The 26,201-nt window shown below is 34.7% G+C and overlaps 1 protein-coding gene across 5 annotated transcripts in view; it reads left to right on the plus strand.

Moving 5' to 3' along the window:
• LOC109048143 (glutamate receptor, ionotropic, delta 1a) overlaps positions 1–26,201 on the plus strand; it is a 239,520-nt gene that overhangs the window by 143,438 nt on the left and 69,881 nt on the right. For all 5 annotated transcript variants that reach the window (XM_042774097.1, XM_042774098.1, XM_042774102.1 and 2 more), the window contains 2 exons: positions 3,476–3,760; positions 21,937–22,142. In XM_042774097.1, the coding sequence (XP_042630031.1) occupies positions 3,476–3,760; positions 21,937–22,142 (491 nt within the window). The remainder of the gene's footprint in view (positions 1–3,475; positions 3,761–21,936; positions 22,143–26,201) is intronic.

Below are 26,201 nucleotides of genomic sequence, written 5' to 3' on the forward strand. Positions count from 1 at the left end.
GACAGGTCAGGGAAGTAAGATGTTTGGTCCTTCTGGTGGCCCCACTCTGGAAGAATAAGACATGGTTCCCTGAGTTGATTCATCTGCTATCAGCAGCCCCCTGGTGGATGCCATTGAGGAAAGAGTTTGGAGATTGAATCCACTTCGCCCTCATACTGTGCCGACTTGGGACTTTTTCAATAGTCCTCAGGGTCCTACGGGGCCCTCCCTTTGAGCCACTCCAGTTGGCCGACTTGCGGCCCCTGTCACTTAAGAGCACTCTCCTTCTGACTTTAGTGGCGGCCAAGTGATTGGGTGACCTGCAAGCACTGTCTGTTAGTGCTTCATGTCTTGAGTTTGAGCCTAACGACTGTAGAGTTTTCCTCAAGCCAAGATGTGCTAAAAGTGCTCCCCACTTCATTCAGAGCATAAATTACCTTTTAGCGGTACCCAATTCAGAAGGTGAGCAGGGTCCTAATCCACTCTGCCCAGTTCCAGCCATTAGACTGTATGTTGAACTCTTTGGCCCATGTTGGCACTCAGAGCAGATCTTTGTATGCTTCGGAGGCTGCTCTAATGGCATGGTGGTTACGAAGCAGAAATTTGCTGGATAGTGGATGCTATAGCCCTGGCTTACACCTCAGCAGGCTTACAGTGTCCCCCACTCCACCAGAGGGATGGCCTCCTTCTGGGCTTGGTCCAGCGGAATTTCTATTGGTGATATTTGTGCAGCCGCCGGCTGGTCGTCGCCATCTACCTTCACCAGATTTTATAACTTGGACCTTCGTGCCCTGCAGGCACAGATTTTGTCAACTTAATCTACCTTACCCCCATTTGTAAGTGGGAAAGGTCATGTTATGTAGTCCTCAGCAGAATGGCTTGGGGTCTCATTATCTCATGCTTACAGGAGGCCTCGTATTTGGGTGATTTGATGTTTTCCCTTTGTCATGAGAATGGCTATGGGATAGGCTATTGTGATATGAGGTTTTACGTTAGTTGATGACTGTCGCTTCAGTCAAAAGTTTGTGATGAAATGGCACTTAGAGTCGACTTATAAATGAGTCGGCTTCACTTCTTTTGGCGGGTTGAAGCACCATTGGTGTTGCCAATGTGCTCAAATCAGGCTTTGGTATCAGAGTAAACAAGAGTTTCCCCATAGCGTGATTAACGCAGTGCTCGTTCCCTTATCTCTGGGAACCAAGGTTACACAAGTAACTGGAGCATTTCCTATACTTTGCCTATTCTTTCTACACCTATCAGTCTTATAATCTTTCTTTTTTTGTTTTTTCTAAGGATATGTGTATTTTAGTCTTTTCTTTTATGATCATACTTTTCTAAGCATTATTCTGTTGTTGTTGTTTTTTTTGTCAAATTAGATGAATGTTTGGGTCTTAATGGGATAGTTCACCCAAAAATTGTAATTCTGTAATCATTTACTCACCCTTGCGTCATTTCAAACTAGAGGGCTGCTTTGGGACTGGGATCCCACGGGACCCAGTGCAAATCTCACGGGAGCGGGCGGTCAAAAAAATGTAGCATGGGTCCCGCCATCCCAGCGTGCCACCATTTGGCGCATAACAAGAATGATGGAGTTACATAAACAATAGGCTTACTATGGTAGTCTGTGCTACATGGTGTTTGGTCATACTTTGATTACATTACTTGCCCACTGCACCACCGCCTATACTGTCGATTAGCTTTTTTATAGAAATAAAAAAAAATTCATTCAGTTGGAAAACAACAGCTACCATCAACCTTTTGGTTACCTAAAATCTTTAAAATTTCTGCTCTTGCACATAGAAGAAAGAAAGTCATACAGGTTTTTGGACAATTTGAGGGTAAGTAATGTAGACACATTTTTCTTTTTTGGTTGAACTATCCCTTTAAACTTAATGAAGGGCCTTTAAAATTAAATTAAAATTGGAAATGGAGGCAACTCTGTACAGTCTAAGATATTTGTGGATAGTTTACAGTTTTCCTCTGGTTTGTAATGGACTATAAATTCACTTGATTTTCATAAATTGCATCTTGTTTGTTTATCGTAAATCACAAAGAGCTTCTGTTTGTTGGAGGTTTTGTTCAAGTTCCATGTTTCTAAAGGCTTGTTATTTACTTAAAGAATGTTTGGGTGAACCCTAATGTTGAAAAACAGGATTTTGGATTGGGTTCAGCAGCCAAAGCTTATTAGGGGACTGTCAGTGTTTTAGGGATTTTTGTATTCAATTAAGGTGGACCAATTCAGTGGAATAACCACTTAAAGTGTGTTTGTTCAGATGTTTGCTGAGTATTTTCTCTGGTGGCTTTGTGCAAAATTATTTGCTCAGCTTCTTAGAAAAAAAAGTAATTAGTTTCTTTGCTTAAAAAAAAAAAAGATGTTTTTGTGTTTCCTCTAATTTTCATTGGGATTTGTAATACATTGATCTACCTACATCTTTAAAGAACTGTTCTTTAAAACCTTTGTGCTGAGCCAATCTGAATCCAGGCTTTGCAGAAATGAATCTAGCACACAGCCTTTTTGGGGACATGTGGACAAACAGTTATTGTGTGAAAGTTACAGAAATTACTGAGCTATATTTTTTTACTTGGAGAATAACTCCACCTCCATCAGCCGCGCTCTGTACAGTGGTGCATTTTGAATGCTGTTTTTGTTTTATTAATATTTGATTTTCCAGCTCCTGCAGTTGTAAAACTTTTTGTGCTGTCACAGACTGACTTAATTTACAGTCCCCCTTTTTGGAATCTATGATAAAATATTTATTACAATGCAAATAAATACAACAAAGTACCCTAACTACTTTTGATTTGTATAAATAGGAGAAAAGAATGGGAAATAAATGTTTAAATGAAGAATGAAGTCAAATATTTTTTGACATATTATACCTCTTATCCAAGATCCATTTGTGCATAAATGCAATGATTTTGTGCTATAGTCATGTACTATGGGGAAACAACGCACCAGCGTACAAAGCTGAGAATATTACTACCATTTTTCTATGCCACAGTGACCTCTTTAAATAGACACATTGTCAGATATGCACCCTGGAACAGCCTCTGGTTTGAAATCCATTTTTTATCATTGTAAAAAACAAGGGTAACTATATGTATAAGTGTATGTTTCCTAACCTGCAGCTCTCATGTAGCAACATCTATAAAATGTCATATCTCATAAATTATTTATGTCCACTTTAACTAGATTTCCTTGAGAAATTGTTACACTGGTGTTTAACAGAGGCAATAAATTAGCCGCGTATGGCAATACACTGAAGAGAATTACATTTGCCCTGTACATTTGCCATCTGGACACATTATCCCACCTGTTCTCTGCGGGATCACCCTGACATTTGCTGCATTAATTGCCACTGGTTGATGAAAATGGACCATAAGTTCTATAATTGTCAATGTGCTTAACTGTTGTAAAGTATTGACTATGACTCCTGGACAATCTAATTCTCGACCCTAACGGTATTGCTGTTTTTTCTTCTCTTTCATTTTCTAGCCTGTGAGCTCATGAATCAGGGGATACTGGCTTTGGTGTCGTCAACGGGATGTGCTGCAGCCAATGCACTACAGTCTCTTACGGATGCCATGCACATTCCTCACCTATTCATTCAGAGGAACGGAGATGGCACACCCCGTGCTGAGTGCCAGCTCAATCCCAGCCCCGATGGAGAGCGCTACACGTTGGCTGCACGCCCTCCTGTTCGTCTGAATGATGTCATGATCACACTCGTCTCTGAACTCCGCTGGCACAAGTTCATCGTTTTCTATGACAGCGAGTACGGTGAGTGACGTGAGTGGGTACGGGTGAACCTACTGTATGTGGCTCCCATCTCCAGTCAGGAGGCTGGTTGGAAGTCAGTGATAGGAGGACAGGGGTGACACTGATGTGAAGGGAGAAATTTACTTTGTGACATGAGCTGGAATTCACAATTCATCATGATATTTTGGTGCATAACAAATTTGGAGGACTTTTTCAAAGCAAAAAAATAAATAAATGAAATAAAAATGATGCAGTCCATGAGCAATGCTTAAAAAAAAAAAGAATCCTTCATGGTACAAAGACATCAGCTCTGAAGTTAAAATTCGATGTGAGTAGCTGGACTCTAAGGCAGACTAAAAGGCAGACTGTCAGTTGTTAACAAGCTCTAGCATTGTAGTGTTTTGAAAACTGGTCTTTACCTTTACCCTAACAGTACATCCTAACCTTAAACAAACCTTTTTTTTCAGCCTGATCCTTTTCAAAAGTTTAGGGTCAGTAAGTTTTTTGTTGTTGTTTGTTTTTAAAGAAAAGATAGATTACACTGTTCATGCTGTTGGAAAAAGAAAGAAAAAAAAACTTTTTGGGCCACTTTTACCCTCAGTCTGAATGTGCCCCAGGCTTTTAGGTTGCACAATTTAAAAAAATCATTTAAGTTTATACCTTAAATATTATCCATTCAGTCATTTTTTACCATATCATGTATCACTGCAATCTCTAGAAGTATTCTATAACAATTTCAACTAAAATTAATGTTTCGTCATGTTTCATTTATTTGACAAATAATTTTGTATTGTAGTGTCAGGGAAGTCATGCACTCATTATATTATACACATTATACACAAGTGTGGGGGTGGGGAGGTATCATGCTTGTCATGTGACACAGCAGCCACAATACCACTGTATAGGCTTATGTCCCTACTGAAAAAAACAAAAACAAAACAAAAATACAATAAATCAATCACAGATAATTTTAATGGTTTCCACTACAAATAACCATTACAAACATTACAAACCATCATCTTTTAACCATTAAAACCATTAAAAATGGTTTGCTGTAGTGTGTTTTGGGACATATTCCATTAGGATTTATTGGTTTTTAACAAGCCACCTATAGAAGGCAACCAATTACCAGTATAGACCAACAGGGTCCATTACAGTTTCCAGTAAAAGTCCCATTATAACCAGTAAAACTGTCTATTGTTTTTTTTTTCCAGCAGGTTATTATTATTAATTTTTTTTTATTCGAAATATTCCCAAAATATATCATGAGATATCTTGATTCTTAAAGATGTGACCCTGGACCACAAAACCAGTCCTAAGTCGCTGGGGTATGTTTGTAGCAATAGCCAAAAATACATTGTATGGGTCAAAATTATTGATTTTTCTTTTTTGCCAAAAATCATTAGAATATTAAGTAAAGATCTTGTTTCATGAAGAGATTTTGTAATTTTTCCACCATAAATACATAAAAACTTCATTACTGATTAATAATATGCATTGCTAAGGATTTCATATGGAAATTTAAAGGCAATTTTCTCAGTATTTTGATTTTTTTGCACCCTCAGATTCCAGATATTCAAATAGTTGTATCTCGGCCAAATATTGTCCGATCCTATTAAACCATACATCAATGGAAAGCTTATTTATTCAGCTTTCAGATGCTGTATAAATCTCAATTTCGGAAAAAATTACACTTAAGACTGGTTTTGTGGTCCATGGTCACATATGTGTAAGTAAATGCATTTTGCACCTTTATAGATTATGTTAGTTGTTTTTATACTCCTGACTACCAGGAAAATTCATGTTATACAATGTCCTCAGTAGAGGTCATCAGGACTTTAAAAAGTCCTGTTTTTAAAAAAATAAACAGACATGAATAGACATGAAAAGGCAAAAACAGTGGGATTTTTCGGTTAATCACAAATCAGTTTTCTTTTTTTTCTTTTTTTACCAAACTTTATATAAAAGTGATTTTCAACTATGTTATGAAAGATATTTAAAAAAAAAAAAATGTTTCTTTATGCAAAATGTGTGTAAAATGGCCATAAAATAGTTTTTCCATTATATACAATGTATCTATGAATGGTATCTAATTTGCATACTCATGTGTTTTTGGGACAACATAGAATAAACAAATAAGTGCAAGTCATAATTATGGGAGCAATAATTAGCAAGATTTTTATAATAATATCTAATATTTAATATGAATATTGATATATATTTTTTTTATCCATTTATTTGTTGTGTCTCCCAAAATGTGTAATAAACATGCTTTAAGTCATGGTGTCCTCTACAGTGGACATGAAATTGATGTCCTGTTTCATAACAGAAGGTCATATTTTGATTTGAAACCCCATAACATTTTCCTGAGATCTTGATTTATGACAAACAATTAGAAAATTAGTCAGATTTAAATTATTATTACAAAATATTATAGGGTGTTACACTTGATCACTAAATGAATGTCAGCAATATTTAAAGACCAAGGAGAGGGAGTGGTCATGGTGAAACATCCAATCATTTGGTATCTCTGAAAAGCCCTGAATGTGCTCTGTACGGGACATCCAGACTTAAAACTGTGACGTAACATCTCAGAGAAATCGCTAAAAAATTATGTCCTCTACAGACGACAAAACTCCATAGTAGTCAGGAGAATAATGGTCGATGGGCAAAGTAGCCTAATAGTGTAATCTATTAACTTTGCATAAAAATCCATCTTTTTACTTAAGTACCAGATATGGGTGTCATATCATCTTTTTTTTTTTTTTTTTAATACGACTGATTTTGTATTTATTGTGAATTTAATAAAAACATTGCAAGTTACTAATTAGCCTGTAACACTTTCATTGTACAAAAAGAGAGCAAAGAACCATTACATTATCAAAGAACATATTCACTTCAGTCCAGCGAGTTCAAGCACTCTCAAATCTCCCATAATAATCTCTAAAGCTGTTTACACTGTGAAATTAGTATCTTACATTCGTACATCTTCACCTTGTTGTTTCTGATGAGAGAATTAGACAGAGAATTCAGTCAGCGAGTGCGTGCTGTGTCGAAACAGCGTGTTTCAGCGGTGGCTCATCTGAATGCCTCTGATTGGTCCAACAGAATCATATGTGATTAGTTATATATGGTGATGTTTTTCTTTTTTTGTAAAATTGTTTGGTGTGATATGATTCCAAATTTAGGGGGGGCAAATAAGAGATGTTAATAAGAGATGTTTCTTGAGCACCAATACTAAAGACTGTCTGACAATTAGCATGTCTCTCAGTCCCCTCAGGAGGGTGGTAGACATGAACGAATGTAATTTTACCCCTCTAGATAATTTCAGATTTTTTTAAACTGAGGATGATGCAACTCATCCTGTTACAACACTTTCCAGTCTCAATCCTGGTTTTGTCTGAATCCTAACCTGCCCCTAAGATAATGGCTCAAAGCACATTAGCTGATAATTATTCTTCTCTGTTTTCTAATCCTATCTGACAGTAAAATGAATTTATGAGTTGAAAGGTGTGTTCAAAGAATCTGCTGACAAGTGTTTTTACGTGTTTTGTGGCAGTTTTTTTCCAGATGACGCCGGAAAGTAATTAACTTACTCTGTCATTTTTGATCATACAGATAAGAGCAATGCATCACTCAAATTAGTAAAGGGTCTATTTTTGATTGTATATGCTCATAATAACAACAGAAGGCTGTGCTCTTGTAAAATAAAGAAAACAAACATGGTGCGCTTTCTGTTGTCTCGGTCTCAGTGAACTTCTTTATGTCACAAAAATGAACCAAAACTCAGCGAATACTTGACACACAGACATGAGAAATATGTGACCCTGGACCACAAAACCAATCTTGAGTGTAAATTTTTCAAAATTGAGATTTATAGAGCATCTGAAAGCTAAAAGAATAAATAAGCTTTGCACTGCTGTATGGTTTATTAGGATCGGACAATATTTGGCCGAGATACAACTATTTGAATATATGGAATCTGAGGGTGCAAAAATCTAAATACTGAGAAAATCGCCTTTAAGGTTGTCCAAATAAAGTTCTTTGCAATGCTTATTACTAATCAAAAAAAGTTTTGATATATTTACGGTAGGAAATTTACAAAATATCTTCATGGAACATGATCTTTACTTAATATCCTAATGATTTTTGGCATAAAAGAAAAATGATCATTTTGACCCATACAATGTTTTTTTGGCTATTGCTACAAGTATACCCCAGCGACTTAAGACTGGTTTTGTGGTCCAGGGTCACATGTGTCTATAGAAAGCTTGAAGTGCTCATTATCTGTAATGTGAACACACCCATGTGCAGCACACGCATCTATGTGAGCCATGTGAACCTGTAAACGCCAACATCAACTCCATAAACAAAGCCCATCTTTGTTCATCTTGGATACTTTTTATTTCTGGAAGAAGCGCTGAGAGGAATAAGCCAGAATTTACCTCAGAAGAAGAACGCAATGTGACGTGCAGCTTGAGCAGCGGAAGTGATCATTTCTGACAAGTAAGTCATGCATTAGTTGTTATTGTGTTATTGTGACATAACTTGTACATATTTTACTACTTATTCTTTTCCCAAACTATAATTCCTGACTTAATGTATGAAATATAAAACAATATGATATAAAAGCAGAGATGGGAAGTAACAAAGTACAAATACATTGTTACTCTACTTAAGAAGATTTTTCTGGTATTCACTATTTGTTTTTCTGACAACTTTTTACCTTCACTCCTTACATTTTTACACAAATATCTGTATTTTACCTTTTACATCTTACATTTTCAAAACAGGCGTGTTACTTTAGTTATAATCTGTATTTCCGCCATTCTCTAATAAATCGTGAATCTGTTAGTCATCAGGCAATGCTCTGATTCTCTTGCCTGCTCCGTGCCTCTGTTAAAGGTTTTGATCAGAGTAATCATTGTGAAAGACTTGAGAATGGAGGTGCAGAGAGGCAAAACTACTGATCTGTTCAGGACTTCAAGTGCAAGTCAGTTACATCTGTAAATAGGCTACTATAGTTTTGTCTTTGTTTACTTAGTTAAACTGGGCCTGAATTTCGGCGTGGGTATTGTGCATTATTCTACACATTCCTGAAGGTTTGCCTTTATAATGCGGGAAATTCCTGCAAACTTTCTGCGCTATAGCATGTACAGTAGATTGAATCCAAACCGATTATAAAAGCAGTTCAGTCATTTTAAAACTTTTGAGTGATTCAGCAATACAGTGTCATCTCTCTCTCTCTCTCTCTCTCTACTGTTGTTTGTATCTATATCTATTTTTATATCTCTCTCAAAATGCACAAATGGTCTCACATCCATAGCTAAACTATGGTTACTATATTTTTACTATAATAATAATAATAATAATAATATTATTATTTTTACTATAAAAAACATTTTCATAAGGGAAACATCATTATTTTTTGGTCTTGTATTGGATGGCTTTGGTTAGTGATGTTTTGTTTCATTATGTAATTGTTTTTGATGTGTTAGTTATTTTGTATTAAGGTATTTATATGGCGTTACCCATGAGACACTAAAACAGGTAGTAGTACATGTCAGAGTCCATACTTCTTTACTTTAAATTGAGTAAAAAAAAGTGTAGTCAGTACTTCAACTTTTACCAGAGTATTTATAAACATGAGTATCTGTACTTCTACTAGAACGAAGGATGTGTGTACTTTTGCCATTTCTGTATAAAAGTAATATGAATGATTACACCGTAACAGTATGAATGTTAGAGTCTAAGAATGTTTAGTCCAATCTTTAATGTGAAATACTCTGTTCATGCATATATATTATATATATATATATATATTGATAGATAGATAGATAGATAGATAGACAGATAGATAGATAGATAGATAGATAGATAGATAGATAGATAGATAGATAGATAGATAGATAGATAGATAGATAGATAGATGTTTATAACTTGCTTAACAATAATTATTTAGTTTCTCAGATATAAAATGTTTTTGCATTGTATAATACAAACAAAGCATGCTTGTGTTTATGCCTACAAAATCAATTAGTGATTGCTAATGTAATAATATAGTTGCTACTGATATCAACATGCTAACAGGTTTTTTTTTTTTTTTTTTTGGTGACCAGATAACTTGAAGGCTTCACTTCAAACTTATTTGAAGAGCGCTGTACCAACATCAGAAGCTGTTCAACTACATTGAGCTGATATTCTACACAAAGGTAAAATGAGCTCAATGACTACTGATGATGGGGCTGTTTTTTTCTTGAATGCATAGAAAGAGGCAGCAAAAACCTTGGAAATACCAGGTATACCAGGTTTCAACAGCTGAACAGGATCTGTTTCCAGGAATGGCACAAATCTGAGTTACTGTTCAAGTATCTGTTAAGATCAGTGTGCTGTGTAATGTATCTAATGTGACCTTCGCTGTGTATATTTTGATTATACTGTGTTGTAAATAAAATACAATAATCAAAACCCCCATGATTTTAATCTCCTCACATTCTTTCTTACCTGCCTCACAGTCAGAGTCACACTGATGGCCCTTTGTCTCTCAGGTGTGAATCATTAAATATTCATGGTCATTGTCACTCCCTCGCATACGGCCTTTCTAGCACAAAGCATGTCTTACAAAAGTTAATTCGATATATTGTTTTCTGTGACTGAGTGAGCAGAATGATTTTTATTTTTTTTATTATTATTTTTTTATTTTTTAGCAAAAACAACCACAGTCTACAGCATGCAGTTCTTAAAAGTCTTGTGGACAAATGTTCTGTATGTTCCATGGCCTTATTTTAGGGACTTAACATTTTTTGTTTTTCATTAACCACACATAAACCTTATTTTCTCAGAAATATTAATTTGTACAAAAATGCTGATTATATATTATTGTTGCACTGTTTGTGCTGAAAGCAGTGTAATCAGACTTTAGCCATTAATATGTTTGTAAGAAACTGAAAATAATTTCACATTTTCTCCAGGGCCCAAAAAACAACTCAGACACCAGAGGGTTAAAAAGTTATTTAGTTCTGCAGCTTTAACTGTAAGTTGGTTGTTCAGGCTGAAGTGTGGGGTATATTGTTTCCTGAAAACAACACAATAAATTTTGAGGTCTTGTTGGAGAAGGTCAAGCATAAAACTCCCTCATAAAAATTATTTGTACTACTGACACCAATTAACACTTAAACTGGAAGTCTCTTCTGCAGTGCTGCAGGCTCTGTATAACAATGAATTTTAACTAAGAACTTTTTGTTATATATATCTTGCCTTTTTTAAGGGATAGTTCACCTAAAAATGCATTGTCCTCACCCTCATGTTGTTTCCAAATATGTGTGACTTTGACAACGAGAAAAAAAAAAAAAAAAAAAAAAGTGAAATTTTGAAACAATGTACTTGTTGATCTTTTTGTCATGCAATTGCAATGAATATTGAACACAAAGCACAATAACAGCAAACTGCACTGCTGTATATGCCAAATAATAAAAAAGCCATTGTTAGAGGAACAAACAAAAATTGAAGTAGCACAAAATCCATCCTAAAGCTTAATGGGGGAAAAAAATCAATGATTTTTGAATGAATTGGTCCTTTGTGTCTTTTTAATGAAATGCTCGATTAATTCTGAATTATTTCTTCGAGGTTTAACAGCTTACTAAAAGGGGAGATTATCAGTGAAAAAGAACATAAATTTTGATTTGTTCTTCACACAACGCTGTCATGTGGCTTCAGATGAATTGGAATATAGCATTTTTTTTTCTTTTTTTTTTATGTATTTTTTTTTTTTATTTTTTTTTTTTTTTATTTTTAATGGATGTCTTTTTGAGTGAACTCTAACAAGCATGCAGGCCGAATTTCCTTTTCTTCCTATCTTATCTTCTTAAAATCCCCATTATTCCAAGCAAGTCTCTTTAGCACATAGCTCTCTCCTTGGGTTGTTTGCTGTGCTAACAGGCTGCCATCACAGATTCAAAGGTCTGTATAAAAAGCAACTCAGAACTATCATAGGGCATTTTAATCCCAGTAGTTAAAGCAGAGGTCCCTTGTGGTCCACGTGGCTGAGATCTATTTCAGAAAATATACAGCTACACTGTGCTTTAAATAGCTCAGCGTTTAATCCTACTGATTTTGACTTCAGGCAGGTTCTGACAATGGGCTGAGATGAGTCAGACCACCAAACACACCTTGGAGCAGGTAACATCCTTCAAACTGTAGGTCAGAGGAAAAGCCCCAATCAAGACATAAAACATGATTGATGGTGGTGCAGAGCTCTCAGCACTGAGCATGGCATGGCACCCTCCTACAGGAGGACAGTCACTCTGGAAGTGTCTCATGGCCTGAAATACTAGACACACTATTATTTTATTGTAAAATTGGAAGGGACATTTTGCTGGTCCTATCTATCTATCTATCTATCTATCTATCTATCTATCTATCTATCTATCTATCTATCTATCTATCTATCTATCTATCTATCTATCTATCTATCTATCTATCTCTGTTTCGTTCTTTTTTTTTTTTTTTTTTTTTTTTTTTTTTTTTTTTTTTTTTTTTTTATATATCGTTCTGTCTATTTGTCAATTATATCTATAAATGTACAATGAATAATAATGACAAAAGTATAATTAAATGAAAATGTTCTCTGCATTGTTTCATTTAGATAACTGGCTCAATAACAAGTGGTTTAAGATAAGTGGTTCAACCAGCTGTTAACTGGGTTGAAAACCTCTGCTTGACAATGTAATGCACAACATTAAGCGATTCTCCTATACCTATACTTTCATTTTACAAATGAAAACATTACTATCAGTACTTCTAGTACTATCAGTCACAACTGTGATGGCTTGAAAGAATAGGCCATAGATCTGGTAACTATTGTCTCTAGCGCCAACTTTTGTCCCTACACTTTTGCCTTTAACTTTTCAACAAAACCATTATTTCATAAAATATGCCAATGTGCACAACACATTCTATATTAAAAAAAATGCATTGAGAGTGGCACAACAGATTCTATATAAAAAAGGGGTGCATGATAAATATTGGCCAATAACTAATGCGCATCAGTGGCCAGATATCTAATCAGCGGTAAATTCCATCACGTGTAAGTGATTTCACACAGAGCAGCGGTGAACACTGAGTGATGCGCAGCTTGCGTTAAATGGCTCTTGTAGTTAAACGCATTATGTGAAATCACGCACGTGATGGCATTGACATAGAAGTGAATTAGAGAACCGGCTTTTTACTGAAGATAATTATATACCATCGTTCAGAATCGTGCACCCCTAATAAAAAGCAGTGACATTTGAAGGGCAGTGCGTAAATGGTCTTACATTATGATACCCTGCATGACAAAGAGAGAAGATAATTTAACTTTATTTCTGCTCTTGCTAATTTTTGTTGGACTGTGGCAGAACCAATTGAAAACCGCAAGCTGCGGGTGTGTTAAACATACCCAGAATCTAAAAGCAGGGAAACTGATCTAAGTGAATTGTTACTCCTGTTCAGATGGTTGACATACCAGAAAAGTGGCTCAGCTGTATAAAGAATTTGTCCCCAAATGTGTTAGATGTGAGAAAGATTGTGTCTGCATACACCTTGGCTTCAAATAAATGTCATGTTTGGATCTGTATGCAATTAATAATAACAGATTCCCGCTTTTGTCTTAAAACAAATTGCTTCTATGTGAATCAAATGAGAAGACTTTATAACTAACTCTCAATTCATCTAAAGCTCCATCTGAGTTGAGTAAATAGGTTTTTCTCACTATCTTCCTCTTATTTCTCACCCTTGAGCACTTCGTAAACATTCTCCTCCTCTATCACTGTAAGAAACTTTATGCTTTTGCAACTCCACTTAAACAACAGGGCTTAAACCAGGAGCTGAGATATCAACAGATTATGTATTTAGCTCATGGTACATATCCTGCATAAATGGGAAATAAGAACCAATCAGACTGAACTGAACTTTGTGAAGAAGCATGTAATCATCCTCTATTTTATGCCAGTAAAACTTATCTCTGTTTGGCTGATTGGTCTGTAATCAACATCCAGATATTTTGAAATGGATTTAGGTTATAGTGTTTATTTACATATAGTGTGTTTTCTTAAAGCTTGATTAAGGCTGTGGACTCTTTTATTGCTAATTTTAAAAATTTCTCCACTAATTTTGTCTGTTTGAATAGTATTCCTGCCAAATGCATTTCAGGCTATTATGTTTAGAAGGACAGGTAAACAGCCTTGAAGGATTGCTGTGTGAAAAGCTTTCATAGTGTTTGAAGTTAACATTATTTATATCTTTACTGGATTGAACAGAAAAATGAAGGGCACTTCTGTAGTGTCTTTCAGACAAATTGATTTTGTTAATTAATCTGGTTTTCAATTAAATTAATAATTTACATGATCTAATGAACAGTGGAGTAAAGTATTTCAGTAAATGTAATTAGTTACTGTACTTAAGTATATTTTTGGCTATTTTGTAGTTTTAATAAGTAACAAAGAAATTCATATATGAAATGAGGACATGACTGCAGTTGATGATGAGGTCGAAACCAGCATGTCCTGTGCAAGTAGGCTTTGACTATTTAAATTTAATTAACAATCGATTCTACTTTTGGTCTACTTATGCCCTTTCTGAGTACATCAGCTTAACTGAGACTTGAGTGTTTGTAGACGTTTAAGAGTCTGTTGTGACGACCTTGATTTATTGCAATTTTGAGGTGTGCAGTTTTATTTTGATTTTAGTAAATAAACATGATTGCTTTGTGCACATATGAACTATTTCTTGGTTTTCACTGGCATGTCTCCTAGGTGTTGAGGACTAATGCATCTTGAGCCTACACTCAGTATGAGTAAAATACTTAAATACTGTTCAAATCAGACACTCGGAATTGCTGACTTTAAACTTTTTAATTTTTGCTGTTAGGTATCTGTACTTTTACTCAAGTATGCTTTGTGGGTACTCTTTACACCTTTACTAATTAAAGAATGTGTGTGTGTTCGTTTGTTTTTAAATACTGTCACTATTTTTTTGTTGCCATTAGTCAGCTTCTGTGTGATCTTAGATGTTACTAACTTGAGTGGCAATTTCCTGGCAACTTGTCCTCCCCTGAGCTGCCTGAACCCCTCCTTTACAGTATTTTTGTGTACGTTCAACCTCCATAAAGTGAGTCTATAAAACATCTTAATGTTGAGATCTTTTCGTGTTATGCAATTTATAAACAACAGCAAGCTGGCCCACGGACCTGTGAAAATAGGTTTTGTAAGTGAGTTCTCAGTTTAATTGATGATCTGGTTTTAGCTGAGCAGTCCCATCATTTACGGGTGTCCCTTTTTTTTATCATGCCGCTGAGTAATGTGTCCTTTTGCTTTATTCACTAGTGTAGAACTGATAGTGTCTTTCACCTACTTTTGCACCACCTGTTCTGAGAAGTGATTTCATTTGCACTCTTATATGCACACAGACAATCTGTCATTTGTCTAATGATGACTTCTGCCTTTAAGTTTTAACAGTTTTTAACATGTCTTGTTTTGACATGTATGTATAATATATAAACAGGGGTGCAAGTTTTTCAGTCTGGTTCTCATGAGAGCACCCAGAGATTTGGTTGGTGCTAACATTGCACATACGTGACCTATTAAATATAACAATTAATATTTATCATAGTAATAAGAATATTATTGCACTTGGATAAGATTTTTCTTTAAAAAAAATAAAAAAAAAATAAAAAAAATCAAATAATAAACATAATAGAGTGTGATAATGCTATTATATTTTACAACAAAAAGAGAGTATTAAATAAAATACAATTGTTTTATAGTACACCTAAAATACAATTATTACATTTGCATGTATTTTTCCCCCCGTTTTACTGTTTGATTTCTTTTTATGAATTTTCATCATTTTCTAACCTAAAATCAGCAAGCTTTTATTTTGTTGGGTTGCCACCAAGTAAGTATATTTTAGCATTTCTGAGTGAAGTGATGTTTTATTAACAAATTTCGGGAGGAGCATCCTCAGATAATTAACACGCCCAATCCATCATCAGTAATTACACCAACTTGTTCAGTAAGATTTATGAAAGGTGTACGTTTTGTATTTGTCTATATTTGTAATGTTCTGGATGTGCTCTTGTGATCTTCTGGTCAACTTTGTTAAACTGCAGTGATTTATGCTGAAATCTCTGGTAATAATAGAGTTTGTGTCATAATTTGCTGCTTTTGAGCAAGAGGATGATGAACCTTTCTTAATTGGCTCCCTCTTCAAGACAAGCAGAACCCATCTGTAAGCAGGGCCGTCGCTAGTAGGGTGAAAGGTGGTGACGATTATAGGGGCCCACGGCTGATTGGGGGGCCCTCGGCGATCTCAACCATCTGGACACTCAGGACAGTTAACAGGCCACTGCTGCGCGTCGTCACGAAAGCTTATCATTTTCACGCGTTTTAAAACCTTGCCAATTTAAACATTCAAAAGAGTTTAAACCATCCGAACACAAGACGCGGAAAAGCTGAAGTTAGTAGCTGGTTTCTCGCGCGCTGTGTTCGGTGCGCACGCGGAGAGCCGCGTCTCACAGACAGCAACACTGAACCGAGCTCTCCACTGTGAAGTTCTCCTCGAACTTCCTCCTGCACCTGAACGAACAAATACAAATCGCAGTTTAAACAAACAGAAAAGGATGTGAAAGAGCCCAATTCAGCATCCGCGGTGTTCTGGTGTTACGGGCTCACGCAGAGAGAGGCTTCTCAAAACGCTTGAACACCGAATTTGCCTCTTTTTGCTCTTGTACTGACAAATACATACCAGCATATGTCAAAATATCCATCTTAGAAAGTATGTTCGAAAAAAAAACTGTTGGTTATGTCTTAAGTGAAAGTAAACAGTGGAGAAAAAAAATCGGATGTGTATTATGTTGGATGCATTCATTGTCTCTTAAGTGTGACCGCGCCTAATTTAGCTACTAGCTGCTATAATGTTAATCCCAAGAAAATGAAAGAAAGAAAATTACTCACTGCTCTCGACAGAATTACTTTGTAGTTTTAACAAGAATTAATGCACAGTCAAACCAACAATTATTCAGACACCAGATATAATGTTTGAATTTTTTTTTTTTACTAGGTGCAGGACACTATAATTTATGAAAGTGAGTATAGCAAAATAAAGCGAACTGTGACATATACCCAAAAATTCTTCATACAGTAAACTAGTGAAACTGATTAAAAAAAATATTCAGACACTTTGACCTGACCATGTTTTGTTTATGTTTTTTTCCTGAATTGCTAATGCTACCTTTTCACACCACAGACTGAACAAATTAAGCATTGCTTGGTAATTGGTCAACAAAGTATTGATAGATGTGTAAATATTGTCAGGATACGACTAACAGCTGTCTGAAGTTTTGGTTGATTGTAGTCCATTACATACATTTCTATCAAAGTTATCTAACATTATCAAGATGAATTTTGTTCTTAGACAGTTTAACTTTGAGTTCTTGTCATATTTTATTACCATTTTCTAAACTATAGCAAATAAACTGTAATAATGTGAGAAATGTTGTAGGTGTCTGAATAAATTTTGGTTTGATTGTATATTTGTTTTTTACAGTGAAGACTTAAGCAGTGCTACTTTACATTTAATTATTCGGTTTCTGTACCTGGACACAAACTTGAATAAACTAAAACATTGTGTAAATAGCACAAATAAATAAATAGAACAAACATACAAATTAAACAATTTCAAACAGGGCCCACTGTTACAACCTGCACAGGGGCCCCACAAACCCCAGCTACGGCCCTGTCTGTAAGTGAGACAGAGAGGAAGAGAGACACACAGAGGCTTTGTTTTATATTCAGGGTATGTCTCTGGGCAGTTCATATCACTGACAGTTAATCGAGCAACATTCTCCAGGACTGTGAAGATTTTGCAATGGTGTCACGTGGACCCACTCAACAGCATGTCAACCAAACCCCCTCTCATTTAATAGGACATACATATTCTAAGTCTTTCCAGGAAGAGCGCTTCCCATGGCCCTCATGAGCAATACTCATACTCTTTGTACAGCAGGCCGGTGGATTGAGACAAACAGAATCATAAAAAAAAAAAAAAACAGATGAAATGATTTTACCATCTCCTAGCAACTGTCTATATATCTTTGTAGTGGGTCAAATTATATTCATACCTGCTAACCCTATGCAGAACTAATTAACAACATATTTTCAAAGGTTGCATACAATGACCTTTAATGCAAAGACCAAGCATCCTAAGGTCCATTAATCACAATGTGGGTCAACTTGTGAAGATGCAATTATAAAATACTGAACTAATGGTTAATAAGAAATAATTTAGGTCCACTCCACAGTCTTTGTTGTTGTGATTTTAAGTCCTCTGATGTTTAACATTTTGATCTTATTCCTCAGCAATATTCTACTGAATATATCATGATAGACCTCCACATTAATTTTGGTCAGCAACATTCTGCTTATATCAGACTTCAGTTCTTGATAAGAAAGATTTTTTGTTTTCAAGACCTTGCTGGTTACATCATGATATGGCTGTTGATTTGTTGCATAACCTCATGCAGATGAAGCTCCAAATCCAACAGCAAGCCTTGTATTTTATTTTTCAACCCATTATTTTCATTACAATGAAAGGAACAGAAGAACGTCAAACTGCTCCACTGATTCCCTCCACACCTCCATCACTCGTGTGTTTTTGCCCAGTGAGACGGGAGCTTGAATATGCCTTTAGATGTATAATTACACTCTTTAAGCAAATCCAATTTGTTTCTCAAAAGACTTCTCTCAGATCTTTCTTTCCACAGATTTCCATGTTGTTTATTTATATATTCCTGAGACTGTCTCCTCAGGAGAGTCTGTGTACAGCTGTGATATGTGAATTACGGTGGTATGGCGAAACTCATCACTGCAAGAGTTTGAGGAAATTGAACTATTGTGTGTGTTTTTGTGTTGCGAATGTCGATGGGTCACTTTAAGTCACACCGAAGTCATTAGTATCAAGAAAGGAGCATAATATGACATTCACTGATTGAATTTGGTGATTAAGTGATCCATGATCTTACACCTCATCAGTAATCACCAGTTTTCATTTATAAAATGTGGTTCATTAAATAGCATGTGCATATACAGTATTTTCACATTCACATAGAGACAAATACCATTTTTGAGATATATAAATTAATTTAAAATCTGGAAAGGGTTCATAATATTTAACAGGTCATTATTAAATAATATATATATATATATATATATATATATATATATATATATATATATATATATATATATATATATATATATTTAGTTTTTTAATCTATGAGATTAGTTAAATATGTTAATTATTTAAATGTACAAAAGGTTTTGATTCAATTTATCCTGATGTATTTGCTGAAGTTCATTCATCAGTTTATAGCAGTGTGAACTAGCATTTACCATCAATTGGATTTCTTAGCTAATAGCACCAAGGCTATATATATGTATATGTATATTTATATACTGTAGTCAGCATTTGATGTGGATCAAAACTTTTCATCAAAGTTGTCCTAAAACCTAAAACATAAATGCATTCTTGTCTTAAGACAACTTGATGAACTTTTTTGAGCCACTTCAAATGTTGACTATATGAATGCAAATGTCTTGTTCTTTTATTATAATTTTTATATAATAATAATTTTTAATAATATTACTTAAAAATGTTATACCTAATAATACTTATTATTCATAGTAGTAGTGGTGGTTTTTTATGATTTGTCAAGTTTTCATTGTACTTTTGGCATGTGTTTAAATGCTAATATGCTCAAAGATGACCTGCAGGCTTTTGGATTAAGAAAAATAATGATTAAACGCTAATTTTATAATAACGATTTAAAAATAAATAAATAATACTAGCTTACTACAATTATTGCCAATTATACTGAAAGTGTTTTCATTAGTGTGTTTAAACCCACTTGCATTGCATTTTTTTGCAAATGCTTAAATTAGACTTTCTCATTGGTAGATTTTTGAGAGCACACTGGGGCCAGTGTGGGGCAAGAAATCTGTTTTGATGGTCAGTTGTCATGGAAACAGTTTGTAGCTTGTAGCAAACCGCACTGCACAGAGGGTGAGTTATTATAAAGTATATCAAGTACACACTCACACGCACGTACAAAAAATATGGTGTTTGATCATTTTTGATGCCTTTTTAGCTTTACTGTGTTGCAATATAACCCTGTAAACTGGACTGTGTGGTCCTGAAGCAAAAGATAGACTTTAATAATAATAATAATAATAATAATAATAATAATAAATTAGAGGAAATGAAAGGGAGATCGTCATTCATTCTTTGTACTTAACCATGTGTCTTAGAATGTTAAAACATCACTTTGATCTGGCCTGCAGCACGGTTGGACAACAGAAGAAAATGCTAAATGCAAATAATAAATCCAACTAACCATATAACTGTCGATCATTAAAAATGAAAAATAAGCAACTTTGATTAAAATATCGTAAAGCTAAACTTTCAAGAGAAAGGGGAAAATACCTATTTAAAATATTTAATTGTTGCTGGTATCAAACACATACAGTCAAACTCTATAATATTTTGACACAAATTAATATGTCACTTGGTAGACAGATGTCAACATAAAATGTTGTGTAACATACCCTTATTCCTAAAAAATATGAACAAGCTAACTCAACATAAAAGAAAATACAACCCAGAATATAAATTTGGATTCATTGGTCAGTCATACACCAGTTGTTGTTTGTGCATTTAGGATATCTTCTATTTCTGTTGTCAGCTATTGTCATGCAGTTAATGGCAATATCAATAAATTACTGTTATTTTTTTTTAAGGACATTTGTAATTATTTTTTGTATGATAATTTTGGTCCTGGGTTGGGTTGCGACTTGATGTCCACTTTAAAATCTGAAGCTGAAACTGTATACTCTTTGAGTATATTTGGTTTGAAATGTACTTCTCAACTGTTAAAGGAGTGTGTCCTATATAGTATTAATAGAGGTAGTATGAATGGAATTTCAGATGTACCACATCTGCCATCTTATTGTCACATAACTTACCAGTGTCAGTTGTGTCCCTTCACTGCTATTCACAAATCCTGTCCCGTGGCCTCATGGGATAGTAACGTGTCCATTGGCTGCACACTTCAGAATCTCGCTGGAAGTAGTATGTCATTTAGGTACTTTTCACCTACTGTTTTTCAATTACTATGAATGTGGAAATACTATTTTCAAATCTTTTCAGGTACTATATAGTATGGAAGTAGGTATATTTGGATGCAGTTTGAGTCTTGAAGCAAAGCTAGTTGAGAACTACTGTTTGCAAAGATAAAGTTGCTGTAAACACACTGCTATCTGCAGATGGGCTAAACATTTTCTGCTCCTCATAATGCTTTTTATCAGACTATTTTACTTCCTTACTTTGAAAGGTTCTTGAAAGAATTCTGGTTCTTCTGCTTTGTTTTTGTTTTTTTAATCAGTGACTATAAGAAGAAAAAGAAAATATAAAAGATGCAGACAAGTCAGCTCTTCACAACATTTTTTGACTGCCTCAATGTCATGATACAAAAATTTATTTACAGCGTGAAGGCCATAAAAGCACACAGTTAAGTTGAAGTATGCATGCATTTTTATGATTGGTCTTATATAGCAAATTAGACCTTAAAGCCTCATTCTCACGTCTTGACCCTTTTAAGGGACAGTTCTTGTGTCCTTTCAGCAAGTAGATGGTTAGAAAGCTCCATGCCAGACGATTATGCCATCAAAAATCCACTTCAGGAGACTGAACACAACGTGACTTGACAGTTGTGATGTGCAAAGCGGCAAGAAAACATGATTCTTTCTTCTAGACTCCTCAAATCTCCAGAGCAAGGAAGTTAAATGGATAGTTGATGGGAAAAAAATTCTTGTCATTTACTCACTCTCATGTTGTTCCAAACCCGTATGACCTTCTTTCTTCTTGTGGAACAAAATGGGATATTTTCACAGATCTTCCATTTCAACATAATTTCCCTGAATGAAATGTACAATTAGGTCGGACATTATTTTCTCTGGAAACCTTTTATCTCAAATCAAATATATAGTCTTTATTTGATCTATTTTCACCTCACTTTTCATCTTAAATAAAAAATTTTAGCTCTCTAAATACGAGTTTTGGTTTTTAACCATCATCATTTGCTTTCTCTCACGCTCTGTCTCTTTCAGATGTGCGGGGACTGCGTGGGTTTCTGGACCAGGCATCTCGAATGGGTTTGGATGTGTCTCTACAGCAGGTTGACCGGAATGTGACCAAGGTCTTTTCCACTCTGTTCAGCACAATGAGGATGGAGGAGCTGAACCGTTACCGGGACACTCTCAGAAGGGCCATCCTGCTGCTCAGTCCTCGCACTGCCCAGGTCTTCATACACCAGGTAGGTGTTATTGCAACAGCAATTCGGCATATGCGCAAGGTGGGAAACATGTTCATGTACCAATGGATGTAAATTTATAAATAGGATATATAGTGTTTGTGTGTTTTACAGTGTTTCTTAACAAATTGTTTTCTAGAAATAGAAGCAATTCGGAAGCGAAAAAACAGTTCATGTAGGATTTATTTATGTTTGTTTTTTTTTTGTTGTTGAGTAAATGTATTTTTAATATTATTTAGGGATGAATTATTTTTTTTGTTTTGTATTTATGGAATCTATGTCTCTCTCTCTCTCTCTCTCTCTCTCTATATATATATATATATATATATATATAATCAATGATAATATACATCAATTTTATATACATTTTATATTAATTATAGTCTTAATTATATTATATATCTACCATTTTTTTAAATAATATATGAATTTTGTTAATTATTTACTACAATATTAATATAATATATCATATAATTAATTATTTATTTTTCTAGATCTTATAGTTACTATCTTAGAGTTAGGGTTTGCTTTAATTAATTAATAAAACAGTAAAAGTCTACAGAAAGTCCTAATTTTTTAGATAGTAAGACTGGTTGTGTGGTCAATGGAATAGTGTTGTTTGTTGTTCAGTAATAAAAAGTCATTTTTGAATGAAGCTTTCGCTAGAGAGGCACATGGCTGTTGTGCCAAATGGGCTGGAAAATAACTAAAGTGGCTCATCCTGTGCATTGCATTCTGGTTAGCTGTAATCTCAGCAAAATTATCCGAACAGTTTGCGATTGAAGGAGGACAGAATCGTGTTTAAATCATTTGTTAAAGCAGCAACTGTGGTCACATTTGGAAGGTTGTTGGTTTGAATCCTGATAGGGATGTGAGGGATTACAATTGAGTGTCAGGAGGTCATTTATATCTAAATCCCTCACACTGCTTTGGTCCTCAAGCAAGAGATGTAACACAGAATGTCTATTCCAGCTATTACAGTCCCAAACGTCTGGAGCCTTTACAGGATGATTTTGCCAACTTATATACTTATTTTATTTAAAATTCTTAATATAAAAGTGTTAAGAGAGGGTTGAAAACTGCTCAAGCTTGTGAAAGTGAGAATTGTAAACATCTACTGTACGTACATTACTCATGCACTCCAGTGTTCCTTTCTGTTTTGCAGTTTTCCAGTTCATTTGTGTCCAGACCTTTTGGCCTCCAGGACATTTCCCTGTCGATCTAGGAACATTTTAAAATCTTAAAATTGCTTTTTATCATTATGTGATAAACCATTTTTTTTTTTTTTTTTTTTTTTTTTTCTGGATTTATTGCACAATCCGCTAGAAGCACCATCAAAAATGGAGGGTGCATTGAAAATAAATGACTTATTTTAATATTAATTTAGAAATTATAAATATAATTAGAAAATATAATTATAAATTATTTATTAAAAATAATTATTTGTCATTCATACTTTGGCCTGTTTGTGAATTGTAAGGTGCAGTGCTGATAAATTTTACACCCCTCACAAATCCTTGTATAAACTTTTCCAGCTCAGCAAATTACTGAGAGTATCTTTTCTATATATTGGTGTGTATGTGTTTGGGTTTACTTAGCTATACTTTGGGGACAAAATTGTCCTCCAAATTAAATAAAACTGATAAAAATCTCTCTTCAGGGACATTTGAGTATCCCTGAGTGTATTGTATCATAAAATATTCTTATATTAAATCTGGAGTGTCATATTCAGTTCCTGGAGGGCCGGAGCTCTGCAGAGTTTTGTTCCAACCCTGCTCCAACACACATATATATAGTTTTCAAATAAGCCTGAAGGACTTGATTAGTTGGATCAGGTGTGTTAAATTAGGGTTGAATCTAAACTTTGCAGGGCTCCTGCCCTCCAGGAATTGAGTTTGACACCCCTGTATTAAATGCAACGTTCTGAAAAGTTTTGCAAAAAGCAAGTCATTGTGTTCAGAAAGTCTTTAGTAGTTCCATTATCATTCAAAAGTCTGAATCAAAGTGGGGTTTTTTTTTTTTTTTTTTTTTGTTTTTTTTTTGTAGTTTTTTTTCTTAGATGCTTTAAATGGAACAAAAGTGACATAAAAAAAAAAAAAACCTTTTGCTAACTCTTTACAGTAAGGTTCATTAGTTAACATAAGTTAACTACTTTAGTGAACATGAACGAATGAACAATACTTCTACAGAATTTATTAATCTTAGTTAATGTTAATTTAAATTTTTACATTTTTATTAATGCATTATTAAAATCAAAAGTTGTGCTTGTTAACATTTGTTAATGCACTGTGAATTAACATGAACTGTATTGTTCATAAACAAAATAAGAAAAAAAAAAAAACGTATGTTGAGCACCAAATCCTGAATGATTCCTGAACGATCATGTGATGCTAAAGTCTCTCTCTCTATATATTTATATATATACAGTGGGTACGGAAAGTATTCAGACCCCCTTAAATTTTTCACTCTTTGTTATATTGCAGCCATTTGCTAAAATCATTTAAGTTCTTTTTTTTTCCTCATTAATGTACACACAGCACCCCATATTGATAGAAAAACACAGAATTGTTGACATTTTTGCAGATTTATTAAAAAAGAAAAACTGAAATATCACATGGTCCTAAGTATTCAGACCCTTTGGTGTGATACTCATATATTTAACTCAGGTGCTGTCCATTTCTTCTGATCATCCTTGAGATGGTTCTACACCTTCATTTGAGTCCAGCTGTGTTTGATTACACTGATTGGACTTGATTAGGAAAGCCACACACCTCTCTGTATAAGACCTTACAGCTCACAGTGCATGTCAGAGCAAATGAGAATCATGAGGTCAAAGGAACTGCCTGAAGAGCTCAGAGACAGAATTGTGGCAAGGCACAGATCTGGCCAAGGTTACAAAAAAAATTCTGCTGCACTTAAGATTCCTAAGAGCACAGTGGCCTCCATAATCCTTAAATGGAAGATGTTTGGGACGACCAGAACCCTTCCTAGAGCTGGGCGTCCAGCCAAACTGAGCTATCGGGGGAGAAGAGCCTTGGTGAGAGAGGTAAAGAAGAACCCAATGATCACTGTGGCTGAGCTCCAGAGATGCAGTCGGGAGATGGGAGAAAGTTGTAGAAAGTAAACCATCACTGCAGCCCTCCACCAGTCGGGGCTTTATGGCAGAGTGGCCCGACGGAAGCCTCTCCTTAGTGCAAGACACATGAAAAAACACCTGAAGGACTCCAAGATGGTGAGAAATAAGATTCTCTGGTCTGATGAGACCAAGATAGAACTTTTTTGCCTTAATTCTAAGCGGTATGTGTGGAGAAAACCAGGCACTGCTCATCACCTGTCCAATACAGTCCCAACAGTGAATCATGGTGGTGGCAAAAATGTCAACAATTCTGTGTTTTTCTGTCAATATGGGGTGATGTGTGTACATTAATGAGGAAAAAAAATTACTTAAATGATTTTAGCAAATGGCTGCAATATAACAGAGTGAAATATTTAAGGGGGTCTGAATACTTTCTGTACCCACTGTGTATATATAAATATAGAGAGAGAGAGAGACTTTAGCATCACATGATCATTCAGGAATCATTCAGGATTTGGTGCTCAACATATATATATATATATATATATATATATATATATAAAATAGAGGTATTTAAAATTGTAATTATTTCACACTAACACTGTTTCGTCCTATATTTTTGACAGAAAAATACTGCCTTGGTGAGTGTAAGAGACTTTATTCAAAAATGTAAAAAAAAAAAAAAAAAAAAAGAAAAGGGAAATCATACCAGCCCCAAACTTTTGCATGGTAGTATACAAATATCTTTATGTGAAAACAATAGTAGACTTAGTACTCATAATAATAATAATAATAATAATAATAACTAAATCATGTTTTGCTTTAAATGTACTGATATCAACAGGTTCGTGTGAGGGTTACGGTTAGCAAATATAATCACTCCTATATAAACCATTGCGTCTGTGAGATGTCCTCCTCACTAATATAGTGAAACCAACATGTGTGTGCTTAGATTGAGATTCTGGGGCTAGTTTGGACAGTGTTTT

This window comes from Cyprinus carpio, chromosome A17 (genome assembly GCF_018340385.1).
Source record: "Cyprinus carpio isolate SPL01 chromosome A17, ASM1834038v1, whole genome shotgun sequence".
Taxonomy (NCBI): domain Eukaryota; kingdom Metazoa; phylum Chordata; class Actinopteri; order Cypriniformes; family Cyprinidae; genus Cyprinus; species Cyprinus carpio.